This window comes from Abrus precatorius, unplaced genomic scaffold (assembly GCF_003935025.1).
Source record: "Abrus precatorius isolate BTA unplaced genomic scaffold, Abrus_2018 Scaffold3, whole genome shotgun sequence".
In the NCBI taxonomy this organism is placed as follows: Eukaryota; Viridiplantae; Streptophyta; class Magnoliopsida; order Fabales; family Fabaceae; genus Abrus; species Abrus precatorius.
Genome location: NW_020874373.1, coordinates 16548239 through 16566031, shown reverse-complemented (window position 1 = coordinate 16566031; position 17793 = coordinate 16548239). Strand labels below are relative to the sequence as shown.

The 17793-nt window shown below is 34.3% G+C and overlaps 2 protein-coding genes across 4 annotated transcripts; both read right to left on the bottom strand.

Moving 5' to 3' along the window:
• Positions 1 to 3880: 3880 nt before the first annotated feature.
• On the bottom strand, positions 3881 to 9068 carry LOC113863282 (UPF0496 protein At3g19330-like). Its single transcript, XM_027496809.1, has one exon. It carries the CDS (start codon positions 8080 to 8082, stop codon positions 6817 to 6819), a length of 1266 nt encoding a protein of 421 aa, XP_027352610.1. The 5' UTR covers positions 8083 to 9068; the 3' UTR covers positions 3881 to 6816.
• A 48-nt stretch (positions 9069 to 9116) lies between these two features.
• On the bottom strand, positions 9117 to 13289 carry LOC113863294 (probable receptor-like protein kinase At1g30570). 3 transcript variants are annotated; one of them, XM_027496823.1, is made up of 8 exons: positions 12535 to 13289; positions 11842 to 12015; positions 11523 to 11731; positions 10750 to 10876; positions 10476 to 10547; positions 10067 to 10253; positions 9690 to 9822; positions 9117 to 9530 (listed from the first exon to the last, which is right to left on the bottom strand). In XM_027496823.1, exons 2-8 carry the CDS (start codon positions 11987 to 11989, stop codon positions 9267 to 9269), a joined length of 1140 nt encoding a protein of 379 aa, XP_027352624.1. In that variant the 5' UTR covers positions 11990 to 12015; positions 12535 to 13289; the 3' UTR covers positions 9117 to 9266. The 3 variants fall into 3 exon arrangements, with proteins under 3 accessions (XP_027352624.1, XP_027352625.1, XP_027352626.1); XM_027496824.1 differs by having other exon boundaries at positions 11842 to 12053; positions 12611 to 12658; XM_027496825.1 differs by lacking the exon at positions 11842 to 12015.
• Between the last annotated feature and the right edge of the window lie 4504 nt (positions 13290 to 17793).

Sequence of the window (17793 nt, the reverse complement as noted above, 5' to 3'; positions counted from 1 at the left end):
TGTTAAATGATTCTCATCTTCAACCATACAATTCGTAAAATTTACTTAAACGAATCCCACAAGTTGCACTACATTTGTTTTATGTCCATTTTTTTCTTTAGTTTTTATATTGTTTGGATCCACTATAATGTGTTAAGCAACGTGTGCTTAACTTAAGTAACTGGTGTTTATCTAATTATCTAAGCTATTCCAATTCAACGTCAAATCGGGAATAAGCTACCGGTACTTATTTAAAAAAGTTGTTTAATTATTTATGCTGGACATGTCTTAATTTTAAAATCTATTTTTTATAATTTTATAAATTAAAATGGCTGATAATTATATTTTAAGGACTAATAGATGTTGTATTCATAAAGTAAGTAGAAAAAGACTTCATTGGAATAGTGATAAACTTGTTTTGTTACTGCTGCGAGGGGCCTTCATCAAGGAAATTATTCTCTTAATTTTGCCTTACCTATTTGTCATTTGTATAGTGCCCTTCCGAATGTTTGAACATTTTAGAGGGTTTTCTTTATTATCATATATATGATGAATAAGAGATAAAGGGACATGTGAATATATGAACGGCAGAACGGCATTGTTCTTGATCCCATATTTGGGTCGAATCCCACTACTCAGATTTGTCTGCACTCTTTAGTTCTGCACCTTAAATTCAAGAATTATTTGTGTAGTTTGGACAATTAGTCCATTCTGGTAACCTAATATGCCCTAAAATAAATCATATAGTAATTGACGAATGACTTGGGCAATCTTTTGTTGAAATGATTATATTTGTTAGGTTGTTGAACAAATTAAAAAGCCATTGGATCATATCATATTACTCGTGTTCAACAAGAAAATTATTGACTAACTCTTCACCTTTTCATTTGCAGGTAAAATGAGTTAGTTGAAGATGTAAATGGTCAAAATATATGTAATTGCCAATTGTAGTAGAATCAAGGACGGTGGTTTCTAAACATTGAATTAAGAAACAAAAAACTTTAAGCATTAGTCATCAAAAGCACTTCATTATTATTAATATTACCGTGTGGACTAAAACTGTTGAATAGCAGTTAAAAAGAACTATGTGCGATTTAATTTCAAGTCATATGACTCAAAATTTAAGTTGTTTATAGATTATTTTGGGTATTAAATAATAATTTTAAGGGTCAAAATCATCTAGAATGGATAGGTGCAATCATGAGAGGAAGCACCATAGAAGAGAAATGTGTGTATAAGAGGCTACAGAAAAGCAAGGGACATACATGCAATGAAGTCTATGTCGTGACATTTTCAATGATTATACCCTTCTCAAAAGGGACCTTTTTCAGTCTTCCCATCTTTTGGACAATAGCATCTCAACTTCACAAGGATCCCACATGTCAAACAACCCTCTTTATAATCCCACATCTCAAACTAAATACCATCGATTTAATTATTATTTTCCAAAAAATACAAATTATCAATCCTGGCTGGTGAAAAATAACAATCCATTTAAGGTTCAATTAAAGTAAAAAAATAAAATTTCTCCTATAAGATAAGAAATAACATACTTTTTTTTAATTTATTTAATTTCTGTTAAATTTTAAAAAATAAGTTGTTTCTAACTTATGAAAAAAAAAGTTATTTTTTAAATTCATTTTTTCTTCAATAAATTTTTTTAGAGAAATTTACTGAGCCATAATTTTTTGTTTACATTGAGAAAATGTTGACTTTACCAATAGCATCAATACATATAATTAGACAATTTAGTAGTTGTCAACTATTTTTGGTTTATTTTAACTTTTTTCTATATTTCTTTTTCGTCAAGACTATCATTCTAAATTTATTAGTTCAGCACCATTAATTCATATCGTATTGTAATTTGGTGAATCTTTACATTGCAGACTTCTCGAGCAAAGAAGTAAAGTCATTCACAGATAAAGTTAATCTGCATGGTATCAAGAATCTAGAGCTCTGGAGACTAATGAAGAGGGGGAGGGCGTGGAGATCAAATTAGTAATAATCATGTCATTTAATCTCTAATACCTGCTAAGATTTTTTGCAACTTATTTAGTCAAAACTCAAAACTATAATAGTTTTTTAAATTACTTGAGATTTCCTTTAGAAGATATCTTTAACTTTTGCCTCAAAATTGAAATCCTAAATAGTTTTAAATTCTTATTTATGGCATCCTATCGGTTACATTCTATCAAGATTTATTTTTATGGCAGCATCTTTTCATTTCCAGACAAGCTAGTATAATTACACATTGCTTTATACATGTGTTTATAGCTTTGTGCTTCAATTCGCTCGATTCATCCATTTGTCTCTTACATTGCCTTCTTCAAAGCAACTGCGGGGCAAGACACAACTATCAGACAAAAATTTATCTTAAAGTCTCAAATCAAAGGACATAAAAAATCTTGTATAAAAAAATAAATAAATGCATAAAGTGAGTTGCCTCCAAGTATCCTCTAGCTATTTTAGTTTTTCTTTTCTTTTTTTAACAAGCTAGTTTTTCGTTTTTTGGGTCAAACAAGCTAGTTCTTCTCTTATTTTGTTTTGTCAAATTAATGGTGTTTCTTTTCATACTTTCCTAGTTTACCTTGGGCCTGGCCCGTCCTATTAACAAAAATGAAACAGAAATATTTTTTTGTATCTTCATATTTTCTATTTGCATCCGTTAAGCTTTTTCTTGTTACTTTTAGAATTAAATTTCGAGTGATTCATAGTTTATTTTACAGGAGAGTTTAATACATTCTGAAAATGATATTTTGAAAAAGTGATTTACAAATTAATTATAACTTATCAAATAGTATTCCCAAAGTTAAATTTGAAGAAATAAAGTGTGGGAATTGAGAAAGAAAGTCTCAAAAACAAACAGCTAGCTCTAGTTCCAGTTCATAAATATAGGCTAGTGGCTGGCCCAAACTAAATTGTAATGCAGTAGATGCAGCGAACTGGAGACAGCACCTAGGTACAATGGTTGCCATTATACATACCTCTTTCAAATAGGATATAGCGTACGTGACACTCAATGAGTAATATTATGCAAATAGCATTCTCCCACTTTTATATTGATGACATTTTTCAGTAGACACTACATGCCCATAAATATCCAGAAAGCAGCAAAAAACCTACAGTTGACAAATGTATTCTCTGCAGTTTTAAAATGAAAAACCACATAGGAAATGCTTCTCTTGATCTAACATTTCACCTGTTATAAAATTATATTTACCATTAATATTTAACCATATAATGAGGACAACGAGAACAACAATAATAGTCATATTTTTCTAAGAAAAATCTATTGCAGTCTTCAAACAAATTTTGATGACCGAATCAGTTGTGGCGATGAATGAAGCCGAGGTTGTACATACAACAACTGTTGTATGGTAAATAGTTTAGTAAACAACGATAATTGCTTGTCGTTTGGTGTCGGAAGAGCCAAATGCCATTGGAACTGCCAACGTCTTTTCCACTGGAACTTTTCATGGATCATTACTCTCTGCTGTCCAAAAAGAACTGCATGATCTGCAGTTCCTGATGCAGTAATTCATATTTTAAAAGTTTGTGTATATAATATTTTTAATCATATAATATAACTTTTTATGGTGGAAACTATACAGTTTTCGAAAACAATTAAATTTCCAACCCACTCTTATGTCTATTTTCCATCATTTCCTTTCATTCTTTTTTCATTTTTATTTTTCCTTTTCTATTACGATATCCATTACATCTCTCTCTCTCTCTCTCTCTCTCTCTCTCTCTCTCTCCTTCCTATTTCTCTTTCCCTATCGATTTCAACGGGCGTGAAATCTTTTCCCTTTACAAATGGCATGAATCTGCCTGCTTTCCAAAGACAAAAAAAAAAAAAAAAACCACGGTTTCTGCATGTTGAATATAGATTTAGCTATACAATGTGTTCTTTCTTGTGTATTTATACAATATTATATTTTGATATACAAAACTGGCCACAAATCGACCTGAATAATCATAGTCATGGCGAAAAGAAAGGGTAAAATGTTTATGAATAACTGGTAAGTTTTTTTTTTTTTCTTTCTTTTTTCCATTTCTCTTTTTTAAAAATTGTTTGGAGAAAAGGCATTGATATTGTTGAAACATTTTTCTATAACATAACATCGCTGCGGTAACCTGGTTCCGGAGCCCGAATCTTGGAGCTAGAGGAACTGAATTAGAAGAATAATCCCAACATATGAGGAGTCATGCAAAGCAGTCTTACTGGCAATTGCTTAACACAGCAGAATTTCGATGCCTTGGGAGCAACCGAGGTAAAGAGACTACTTAAGGCTGTAAGTGTAAGGGGTTTGAGAGGAGGTTCTCTCAAGTGGTGGGCAGAGTGGAAATGGCAGAGTCAGAAGTTAGTGGATTTTGAGAAGGCAGTGCTCAGGTGGTTCCATCCTGAATATGTTCTAGATCTATTGGCATCCGTTTGTAATGCGAATCAGTAATATTTGGGGCCATGAAAATACAAGCGAGGATGAAGGTTCTTAGGTACAAGAAATTAGTTAGCATCCCGGAATGTGAACCACGCTTCAGCGGCTTGGAGACTAGAAACCGACCAAAAAATGTGCAATTATCCAGGCAGATGAAACAACATTTGACCTAAGGGTGGAGATGGCGAGGATTGAAGAAGCACGATTCAGAAAGTTACAAAAGGTTGTTCCACAGACAGCAGGAGCTGCACGAGTAAAAGAAGAAATAAGGGAGAAAATCCGCACACATTGCCAAATAGAACCTCAGAAAGGTCCAAACAATGTTGCCAGAACCACTGAGGAGAAATTGGGCCATGTATCTAACATTACTACGTTCCTCTTCCCCAAAACTTTCACCTCGCCCTCAAGTTTTGAAAGGATGGGACATGTCATAGATAACCAAATGATTCCCACCATGGAATCGTTGCCTGAAACTTAATGATATAGTGCCCAATTCATCTAAAATATCTTTGCTCTGCCAAAAGCAGTAGGGTTAATCATTATATCAGTACACCTGATACCCCTCAACCAATTCCTCCCCACTCCCCTGATCCACCAGTAATCTACAAATTTTTTTAGAAGTTCCAGTTAACCTAATTTGCTGATATTCAACTTCTAAAGATGTCAAGCATTTATGTCTGCAACATAATTCTGCAGTATAATTAATCTACACTGCCAAATGAACCTAATAAATTACCAAATGGAAACGGCAGTATATAAATAAAGTCAGCATCTGTACTATCAACATTAGATACAATAGTGGAAGGTGTATAAGGAATACAACGACGACAACAACAAGGTCTTATCTCATTATGTGAAGTCAGCTACATGGATCACATGACTACAAGTATATAAGGAATAGGAGGAAATAATTGAAGCTAGAATTTAGACTTAGAATTGGAATCTGGGATCCGAGAGACCAAGCCTCTCAAATACCTTGGAATTATGGAGAGAATGAGAGTTCAACTGGTATCATTCTTGGCCTCTGGTTCTGTACCATGTTGATACTGACCAGGGCAGTATCTGCAATACAATACATCAGTTCATCCTATACCTGATCCAATTCTATGAATACCACATTCAAATACATAGAATGCAATAACTTTACAAATGTAATTTTAGCAGTTAGATCTTAAAAAGATTGTTTTTTAATAATACTTAAAACTTTGGAAATAGCTCTTTTAAAATTATTACTTTTTTCACAATAATTTCATCAAACATCCACTAAATAACTGGCTTGCGATATAAATCATAAAATATTGTATTGAACAGAGACAGGTTTATAATACAAGCGAGTAGTTCTCATTCTATCATGGTCCAAGCTCACCTGGAAGGCTGGAAGGATCAAACAGAGACAGGTTTATGGTACAAATAAGTAGTATTAGCTATATATGTAGTAACAATATTTTGAAACGTAATTTGACTAAGATGGAAGGATTGAAGTACAAGTTGACCAGGTATTAGGGAGAACAAAAAAGGTATTATTTATTGTGTACAAAAAAAATCAGCTTGAAAGACAATAAAAAATGCTCACAATGAAAAAACAAGGTGAAAACTCAAATTATACAAAAGGTCAAAAGTTGTTCACAAAAAAAATGTAACATTTAGGGCAAGAATTTGAACTGAATAATAGGCAATACAGGACTTAGAATGAGAAAGCAAAATTAATATATAGCTTTCATTTCCGCCATCTTTTTAGAAAATGAAATAACGATAATAGCTGGGAGAGAGTCAACTGGTACTAAAAACAAAGAAACTGCATGTATTCCTGTTCCGACATGTTAAGGGAAAACTAGCAAACCATTTATAAATAACCAAATTTAGTAACATTTGGGTAAAATCTATAACTTAAAAAGATTCATCAGAATCATCACCAGACTAAAAGGTTAAAACAACACAACATGCATAATCCAAAAGGAATTCCATCATTAGCGTTATCAACAGAGCCATAAAATGATAATACTACAAATTTGCATTTACATTAACACTATGAATTGCATCAGAATCCACAACAATGGTTACATACCATGCATAAAGCCCTAATCTCCTGAAATATTGACCATTGCTCTATACCAAAAATCCTTCATCTAAGATCTAAAATTTTTTTGATGGTGACTAAAAGGTTGGCACGCACTATTATCACATATGAATGAATCTCAATGGTGAATGCATCAAGGGGTTCTTTAAAACAAAGGAAGTTAATTTGGGGTATATCATATAGATTCAGCGTCACAAACTATAAACAGAGTCTAAACCTTCAATTATGGGTCAGTTGTGCATTGTTAAATAGCTTGCACAATCTAGAATCACCGGCAATTATCTGATAAGAAACCAAAAAAATTTGTTAGAAAGGAACTAACTACAAAGTTTGATGAAGGCATATCTCTTTGAGAAGCGCGTATCTGGCCTTGTTAACAGAGTAAAAGCAAAAGTATATATGTTGCTCAAGATCCCTAAGCAACTGTTCCAGAACTGGCTGGTTCTTCCTTAGCTGCATCAACACCTGCTGAATGGGGTGCCTATCCCTATCCCTGTCCAATGCAAACCGAACAAAAGCCTTATCGCCTTCCACGGCCGTTTGAAGCCGATCAACGAGGCTATCAACGGTGTTAATATCGTTCACCACAAGAGTCCCATTCTCCGCAGCCTGAAGCTGCTTCAACCTAGCAAGTTCCCTCCTCTCACTCTTTTTAGAACGAGGAACACACCCATTGCAAAATGGCGCCACAGCCAATGCCGCGAATCCTACCGCGGCATGGGCAGCAACCATTACGGCGGAGACAATGGCAGTGGCAGTGGCGGCAATTATGCAAATTGCACAACCGGCGGTGGCACGGCGGAGCAGGCGAGCTCGGGTGTGGCGCTTGCGGAGGTCGCGCTGGATGTCGCGCTTGAGGTCGGAGAAGCTCTCGCGTAATTGATGCAAACGATAGAATGTGAAAGGGTTTTCGTGGCGGTGGAATTGGAGGAAGAGGTCGTAGGCGTGATTGCATTGGTGTTGAGAGAGAGAGAGGGAGAGGGAATCGATGGGGAGAACAGCGAGGAATGCGAAGAGAGGCGCGTAGATTTCACGGGCGCGGTTGATGCTGCGGCTGAGGCGGAGGCAGAAGTCGGAGGTGGTTTCGCTGTGGTCGAAGTAGGTGGAAACGATGCGCGTGAGGGTGCTGTTGGGGGTGGATTTGGCGAGTGCTTCTCGGACGCTCTGTGAGTCGGGTTGAAGAACCTGAGAGAGGACTTGGCGGTGGTGCGAATCCTCGTCGTCCTCGACCTCGACATCGTCTAGTTGAGGAGGCGCTTGGATCATTGAGCGAATCTCGTTGTAGGAGTTCGCTTGCACGGCGAGGTCGAATTCGCGTGAGACATTGGGACTTGTGGTAGGTGTTTCTTCGGTTGAGTTTCCTGAGAAATAAGGCGAACATTCGGTGAGGTATTGTCCAAACAGAATCAGAATCAGAATCAGAATCAGAATCAGTGTAAGGGGTTTTAGGTTTTTGGATTTTGGTACCTTCGGAATGGGGAGGAGGAGGAGGAAGGTCTGTGGCTGAAGGAGTCGATGACTTGAAGGAGACGCATTCCCGCATTCTATTGTGAGAATTTCAAAACAAATAAAAATAAAACCTTGCATGCACTGTCACTGCGGGGGCACAATAGAATGCAAGAGAGAGTGAGAGGATAGTTGCTGGAGGCCTTGTTTTGTTTTGGTCACGAGGGTGGGTTCTTTCTTGAATGGTCTATTTGACCCTGTTGTTGTTGACTCACCTTCTCAAATGGACTATGAACTTGTGGGCACGGGTGTCCCCATGATTGTTAGACAATTCTTCCAAAAACACTTTGTGGACTGATTTACCTTGGAAAATGGTTCTTATACACCTGTGAGTATGTGAGTATGTGTGTATTTAGTGAGATAGGAAGGTCAAACAGGAGGGTGAAATATATGATGTCATAAAAAAATAAAGAAAACTGTAAGCATTCTAATTTATTTTTCATTTTTATATTTTTAAATTTCTCAACAGATGTATAAGTATAACCATTTTCCATTATTGAATTAGGTTGAAGTGAATACTTTGTCTGGGGTTTTCCCTTTTGCTTAACAATAGGAGGCTGTTTTAAAATGAATAATTTTGTCTGCGCACACTTAAATGCTGAACGTTTTATTACCGCTCCACGTCGATGTTTTCTAACCACAGACTAATGTGACGGTATGAGAGACAGTAGTGTTGTTCAAAACTTACTTAATGTTCTCTCTTGCTGCTGAAAAATGAGGAGTGGCACTCTCACCAACAACTCCCAGTCTTTTCAACCACCTAACCCATCTCCCAAAAAGTGAGAATTTCTTTATGCTCAAAGGAAAGGAAAAATGTTATATACAATAAATTTATTGTATTTTTTATTAATTAGACAAAGCAAAAGTAGTTTGAATCTGAGATCATTAGTTCAATGCATTAAAGTTGTATTATCATAAATGAATGGAAGCATGAAAAACTGATTCATAGTTTATCACACCAACCAAATCTTCACTGTCATATTAACAACAAATAATGGTTTACAAGAGATCTCGTACATTTATGAAGGAAAAAATAATGAAGAAAAAAGAAAAGAATACAGCTGTTCATTGGCCCAGAAAAAAAAAATAAAGAAAAAACAAAGAGAAGGGAGGGGGATACAGCTGCTCTTTATACACTTATGAAGCAGCTGACCCTATTCTCTGGTATCCACTGGGGAAAAATGAGAAAGCAAAGATTTAATGCACAAATATATAATATATAATAATAAGTAACAATTTAAGATAGCAATACCCCTTTTTTGTTTTCATGTTGTTGCTCTGAATAACTGACTTCCAAGAATCACAGTTGGGGTTCCTTCACCCATGATTGTTGTCAAGTTCATTTCTTTTTCTAGGATCCGATCAAGTTCCATTTCCACATAGCTCATGGCTGGTCGCCTCTCACTTGAAGATTCTAAACATCTTATTATAAGCATAATGTACTCTTCCATGCCTTCAGCTGTAAAACTACTATCCAATCTCCGATCAATTATGTTAGACATAATGCCACGGTCTTGATTACTTAGCACCTTTATTATGGAGGAAAAACAAGACCACAAATCAATCACAATGCAGCATATTGACTTTGCATATAGGATTAGTCCAAAGCACAGTATGAAATGTAACTACATGTAAGACAATTGAAACGTGCCCCCAAAACCAGGCTATGTTAGAAAATAATAACGTACCCATTCAACCAGATTTTGGTTAGTGTCTGGAAATGGTGATTCTATTGCTTCTTTCCCACTGAATAGTTCCAGCAAGAATACGCCAAAGCTGAATACATCGCTCTTTTCAGAAAATCGTCTGAACTCTCGCACCCTGCAGGGTGTGATGAACATATATCAAGAAAAACAAAGTCAATTTTAGTACACTATCAATGTAAAGATTGTTCCATTGTCAACCAATTAAAAATCATCTCAGTAAAGTAATTATTTAAAAAGTCAATGGTTTCCAAATATGCCATAATCCATGATGGACGAAGCGTAAAAAATCTTTACACTGTTATTGTATTTTAATTAAATTTAAAAATAAATACATGCATGCAAGAGTTAAGAGTTATTACTCAGGTGCAAGGAATATCTCGTCTGCTGCCACTTGAGAAGATGACCCTGCTATGTCAACTCTCCCCAGAAAATTTCTAAGTCCAGCATCTGAAACCTTAGCAATGAGGTTTTCATCCACAAGAACATTAGCGGTTTTGAAATCCTTATGCACCAAACGGGGACTCAAAGTGTGAAGATGAGCCAAACCTGCATAGAATAGTATGAATGAGCCTTTGAAAATCAGGAACATCTTCCTCAGAGGTACTTCATGCATAGAGAAGGTATTGTTACCAAATAACTGAAAGTTTTAGGATGGCTTACAAAAACAATTTGTGGGATCCATTAAGATACTTGGGTATTTTATATTAAAAGAGAAGAAAACTGATACCAGGAAAGCCACAAATGCTCACTGATTTTGCAAAGGATCACCTTTAGCTGCACCTTGAGCTATTGAAAGTCTTTGCTTGAATTCTAGCCTCTCTTGTGATTCCTGACCAGGTCCTGCAGAGGAATATTAAAGTCACAATCATCAGCTTTAAGAAAGGATTCATTTAACTAAAATAAGATGCAAAAATTTTTATGAAATGTAGTACAATGCAACTCAATTATGCATGCATGCTGCCAAAACATGAAGCACGGGATAAGAACTATCAGTATTGGTAAGAATCATTTGAATAGAGTGATTGGTAGTACAGAAATTTACCATACAAGTGACTGGAGACGCTTCCATTAGGCACATATTCGTATATAAGAAACTGAATATTGTTTTCCTGGCAGTAGCCTAAAAGAGTAACGAGATTCCGATGGTGAATAGAAGAGAGATAGCGTACCTAAAGTAAAACAAAGTCATGTTAAATCAAAGCAAGAGAATGAACATTAAGAGGTACCTGTATTTAAGACTAAAGAATGCATGCAATTGCCAATCCATCAGAATTATGATGTGAAATTGTCTGACAAAGAAAAAGAAAAACTGTGATAATGCTTTATATTGTAATAAATCATCAAAGTGTGTCACACAAAAGGATATAAGATGGGAATACTGATTATGTTCACATATATTTATTTATACAGACTTTATGCAGACATGACTGACACAAAAGATTTAGCTAGTGTGGACTAATGCGCAAAGAAATATTCATCTTTATGAATCAAATAACATATTAAGCTAATTGGCAATTACTGTAGAGTTCTACTCAAAATTCTGAAGCAGAAACAGACAAGGTTCAGAAGAAGGACTTGAGAAGTAAGATATGAACATAAAGCGAGCATCCTTTTAAAATTATAAGAAACAAATCAAGGAAAACAAATTTAGTGAAAATCATCTCTTAAGTAATTCATCAAGGACTTCTAAAAAGTACCCAGCATGTGTCACTATTCCACAGAATAGAGCATGGGAAGCCACTTTACATCAATGATACATTTCATACTCACAGCATCATATACAATAAAGTTTTAAAGCATGAAACTGAAATTGACCTCATCAACAAATTCCTGAGTTGCAAGTCCTCGACGTTTTTTGATGGCTACAAGCATCCCATCTTGAAGTAAACCCTTGTAAACTTCCCCAAATTTTCCTACTCCAATCAAATTTTTGTCACTGAAATTTTTTGTGGCCAGAGATAGTTCTTCCATCTCAAAACGCCTGGTATCTCGTATTGGCAACTCAATCGCACCATGTCTTCCCACTGCATGTAATGGAATTTATTTTAACATCTTTAGTAAACTACCAGATTGATTACAGAATAGACATGTCTAACTATTATATTATACATGCATGTGAGAATCGAGATGTTACCTTGGGAAGGATCAGAGGATCCTGTCTCTGATGTCCTAGAAACATTCCTCTGACTTGACAAACAACACCATAAAAGTATTATAGCAATTCCTACCAATGCCACGGCTCCTGCAGCTCCTCCAAATATTGCTGCAAGAGTACTTGACATCTGGTATGGGAATCCCTTCACTTATGCTGTACAAATTTATGTGAACTATTATTATACATGAAACCTGGAGTCCAAAAAATTGCAAAAGATCACAATTTATGAAATATGAATATAATGTGCTACAAAAGAAGGAAGATTCCCTTTCATTTTGAGATAAATATGACAATGGTATGTAAAAAACTTCTGATTGCAAAGATGACTTAGCAGAATGCATGCAGTTAAGAAAACAAATGTAAAATCTAAATAAAATTGAACATAATGATAATGCTGGACTAAAAGAAGAGTATATCCGATTGGGTTGCTAATGAAAATTAATGAATAGTTTCCAGCTAACAGCACCAGCAAAAATTGGAAAAATTTTAGGAAACCCCGCAAAAATGCATGTATGTTCTGAATCCCATGCAGGCTGAGAAAATTGGATCTTACTTAATAACATTGCATCTGCTCTACATAGAGTAGAAATCTTAAAAAAGATAAAATAAAAAAAAATAATAAGTAAATAAAGGGAGAGTGTAATGGAGCAACAAATAGAATAAAGTGGTTACTTTTTGTCAAATCTTCAGACCAATATCACGAGATAAATAATGAGGCAGGATCTCAGAAAGCCTGAGCTTCATTTACCAATGACACTTTGAAAGAGGCTCCAATGCCACTCACGGAAATCAAGATTGACCCGCAATCCCCCTCCACCTTCCCTCATATGAACCAATTGTCCACCCTCAACACAAATCTGACAATCACATCAAGAACTCCACTCAAGATGCAAATACAGAAAGTAGGTTCCTTGGGCATCAAAATCAAAAAACCCCTTCAGATCAGGAACAACCTTCAAGTCTCAGTTGGTTCCAAAGGCAAAGCCTGATATGAATATGCTCCCTGAAAGGTAGTGCCACTCTGTAAGCAATGAAAACCCAGAAGTAAAACCTCTCTTTCTCCGTTGTACTTTTATTGGTTTTATTAGAAAACTCTTTTCTCTCTCTCTCTCTCTCTCTCTCTCTCTCTAGAAGTGTATCATCGTTGGATAGTGGATACAGACAATGCCGACAGAAAGTGACCTTGCGCCGACAGACACAACACACTATCAGGTTTATTACCACCTCTACCAAACACCCCAATTCAAAATCATCACCATAAATATATACATAGTATATATATTATGTCTATGTACATATACACAAACCCACAAAACAAGGGACCCTTTATATTCTTTTGAATGATGGTTCCACTCCAGCCAAAGGAAAATTCAATTCAACAAAACCAAAATTGAAGAAGAAGAACACTTGGTAGGGGAAATGCAGTTAGAGAGAGAGAGAGAGTGTGTGTGTGTATGTTACAGAGAAAGACAGACATAGAGAGAGGCAAAAAAAATTAATCTTTTTTTAAAAAATTTTGTGGGCTGTAAAGTGGCATAATTGTTGTCTGGTACCGCAAGTTGAATGGGATTTATTTTTCTGTGTCGTGTACAGGGCATCTAAGCTGTAACAGATTCACACTGCTACAACAGCACAAACAGAAAGAAAGTGAGAGCGAAGAGACACAGTACATTGCAAGTGTAAAATCACTGAGATATGTTATAATATATCTGCGTATTTATTTTCACAAAGATCATTTTTTTGATATGCACAAGCACAAATAGGAAACTATACCAAAAGGGTTGTGGGTGTGTGTGTGTGTATGAGAGAGAAAGAGAGAGAGAGTGAGAGATTCAAAGTCGTGGCTTGTTCTTTGTGGGGTTGTTGTACCCCACCCGCCAGCTATGTTGACGTTGCTCCTACTGAGTATTTTTATGTATCTGTATAATATAAGGATTATATTAGTCCGGTAAGTGAATGAAATTTAGGACAAAAAGCAAAGAATATGTAACGGCAAACTCTACGGTTCTGCTCCTTTTAACTTTTGTTTATTCCCATTTCTAACAGCTACACTTCTTCGGATTCTTGTCAATTATTCTTTAATATCATTTGCTCTTTGTCATTGCAATGGAAGCATATATAATATGATGGCATGATGATGATTACCATGATGATTACAACAAGTCAAGAACGGCTCAGAATTGTAGCAGTCGTGACTGTAGGGGTTACACCAACAAAAGCAACCAGGGTTCAAGGATGAATTCATATGTAAAATGTCTAAAATTGACGTTACCAATTAATTTGATTCTGACATTACTAAAATGTAAATTTAGTCTATAGTTTATAACTGTCAGTCAATTTGATTTTAAAAAATAATATCATTAATCAATTGGATAACTGTTAATTCATTTGGTCTACACATTAGGGACCAAGTTAACAGCTAAGCACCAAAATTTGAAAATACTGATAGTAATTGATAATATCAAATACTGAAATAATCAACTGTTGTCAATTACAGGGATTAAAATTTCTTTATTTCTAGGCTTGAATGATCTATTTTGTTTGACGATTAAAATGGTCAATCATTGTAATTTTATCCTCCTTTTTTCCCATTCCGATTAAAATCTTTTTATCTCTTCCTTTGGGAAGAAGCTGACACGGGTGACCAAAAGAAAAACAAAGGAATAAGCCTGCGGATGAGTATTGGCACCAATGTGAGGGAAACAAGTGACATGATTAATTTTGATTTGAAAGATTCTGAAAGTTTATGAAAGCAAGACAATAGGGGCGCAATGATATGATTAATAACATATAGAAGGATAATAATGCAGTAACCAGTAAACCACCATCTTTAATTACATAATGTCAACGTCCAAAATTATTGAGGCTCAATGATTTGGTACCCTTTCTGCTCATCAACTGATCAAAGTCCATTTTGCAATACAAACTAATTAGTTTAGGTTTGGTTTGGTCTCTTTAAAACTGGCATCACTGGCCTAGTGTCAGTATATTTATTTAACTAGTTTTGCCTGATATAGATTCACTGCCCTTTTGTTATTCTGTGTCACACAGCTCACCTAACAGCAAATAAACTCAATTGACATTATTTCCTCCAAACTTTTCAGACAGTATAATCGGTACAACCCCACAAAGATCACATCTTTATATTAGTGACGTAGAATACCGTTTTACCCCAATCCCTAATACCCAATGGGGAAACCCAATTTACTAACCTGTCACCGTTTTCTTCTTCCTTTGCTTTCACATTTTGCAACTGTTTCAATTGATGATGCCCTCACTATTTTTAACCATTTACAAAGGGATGGAGCTTATGTGGAGAACTGAGAACCCCCTTCATACTCAAATAAAAAAGCTGTATATTATGAAGTTGAATGACTGAAAATTCATGATAAGCTGTTACAAGTTGCAACCCATTTTAATATGAGTTCAATTTTAAAGTGATGTCAAGATTTTTATATGGACAATCAATTAAAAATCATCCTAGACTAAAATATGATTTTTAAATTAATTATTATAAAAGTCAATATTTTTCAATTACACGGTAGTCTATGATTATATGACAATATAAAAAACTTTTATATCATCAACTTATTTTAATTAAACTATTTTAGTATTGGTTTAGTGTGAACCAATCACATTTTGTTGGGTGTTTTAAAATGAATTTGAAACTGTGAGCATTACTTTATGTACCCATTTATGACTCACCAGAATCTTAGATGAGACCTCACTACTACAAGCAACATTATTCCCTTTCATTACGCTCGATGATTGCTAGCTAGAAGCCTTTCTTCTATTTTATTTATTTAGTTTTCCTTTTGGCTAGGTTGTTGAAACTTGGAAGTCATTGAACATAGCTGGATACCAAAAACCCGTGTCATATGAACAATAAAATTCTATGTAGCTGGAGAATCAGAGGTGTAATCCTAACTGGGACCTCAAATCGAAAGGCTTTCTTGTGGAAATGCGGTTGTCCTAGTTTATACTTCTTGCAAATTATTGTTGGATACGCCTATCAATTTGGTTGGGCCATGGATTGGGGAGCTGCTGAAGACTATTGAGCTTGATGGGGCATTGGAGAGTGCAGGTACAATGGGCTGGGTGGGAGAGTGTTCTACACAGCCCAATGAGAAAATATTGTATGTTTATTGTGGTATGATCTGACCTAAACCAAAATTGCATGCTTCACAGTTGTTGATAGTGCTCTAGCTCAACTTTGGGCTAAAACTATTCATTCCTATTTTCATTTCTAATCCTAGAAATTATTTAAAGTCGTCCTTATTAGCCCAATAAGTAATGTTTATCTTTTTATTATTAGAGCATAAATTAATGACTTTTTAAATCTCCCCCATGTTATAAATTTGAGTCCAAATTCTTGAACAAGAACACTTTTACCAGCACAATGAGTATGATTGGTGTTACTAATATTGGAGTTACATTTGGAGTTACATAAGAATAATATAATTGGTGTGAGTATACCTCAAGGTGTGATTGAGAACTTTTTCATAATATCATATTTTAACTTTGAGTACTTATTTATATCAGTCTTGAATATCAATAGTAAAAATTTACAAAAGATTATTTTTAAATATATGCCATAGATGGAACAATTTTGACTGAGGAGTAAAAAAAATGTTAATTCTAAATTGGAGCTTTAAAAATAGGCTTGTGAATTAGGATTTTCAAAAGTTACATCACATGCACTGTAATTTTAATGTGAGACAAGTTAAAAATAATTTGAAGGTAAAAATTACACATAATGTCATGTTTTCAAAATTTAAGTACATGGAATTAATTTTTTTTAAAATTAATAAATATGTCACATAAAAATATCAATAAAGTAGTTAAAAAAGATAAAAGTTTTGAGAATTATTTGTCCCTATAAGATATTGCTCAAAGAAAAGATTAATTAAATTACTATATAATTATTATCTATCTTTTTTGTACTATACCAAAAGAGAATAATTAACACCCATATATTTTGAAGTTTTATTCATAAACACAAATTAAGGACTCAACTAAACTTATGTCTTTAGTTGTAACTTAAACTATAAAAGAAAATAGACTATTATTTTCTGTTTATGTTTTCAATGATAAACTTTTCTTTTTTTAGCTCCTATTCCAACCCACAAAGAGTGGTGCAATTGTGTTTTTTTTTTCTTACAATCCTTCTTTTAATCTCCAAAAAATATTTCTATCCCAACACAGTATATAAATTTACTAATATTTTATGTTTTTTTATTTTATTTTCTCACTTCTTTGACACTCTCTTGTCTCTTCCTTGTAGTATCTCTCTCACCTTCATGATTTGTTATTTTGAAGTCACTAGAGTGCATTTGAACAATTGTCTTTCGATTGTTCCTATAGCTCCCAATCTTTCATTCTCAAATTTATGTTTGGACCATGAATTTGGAGATGTATTAACCTAACACTTAGACTTTATGCTCCAAAAAAAAAAAAAAAAACAAAGAGAAGTGAAAACAAAATACTCAAAAATTATGAAGGAAGTAATGGAAAAAAGTTGCATTTTCAATAACAATAGTAATGTATAATAATTCAAATAAAATAGAAACTAATCATATACGTAACTAATATTTTAATAAACTTATTTAACAAATTAATTTCTACAATTTGTTGACTAGAATATTTATCAAATAGACTAAAACAACCAAAAGCAATTATAAAAACATATTATTAACACCACTCTCTAAGCTTTATTTGTCTGCAATTTAAATTTGAGGTTTCATTCATTAACAAAAAGAAAGGATTCAACTAAACTTATGTCTTTAGTTGCAACTTAAACTCTGAAAAGAAAATATACTATTCTTTCTCTGTTATATTTTCAATTGCAAAAAATAGTATGTTGCATCTTTCTTTGTAATTATGGTCATTGGCTACAAAAAATAAGTTTGCTTTTATTTTTTATTCCTATTT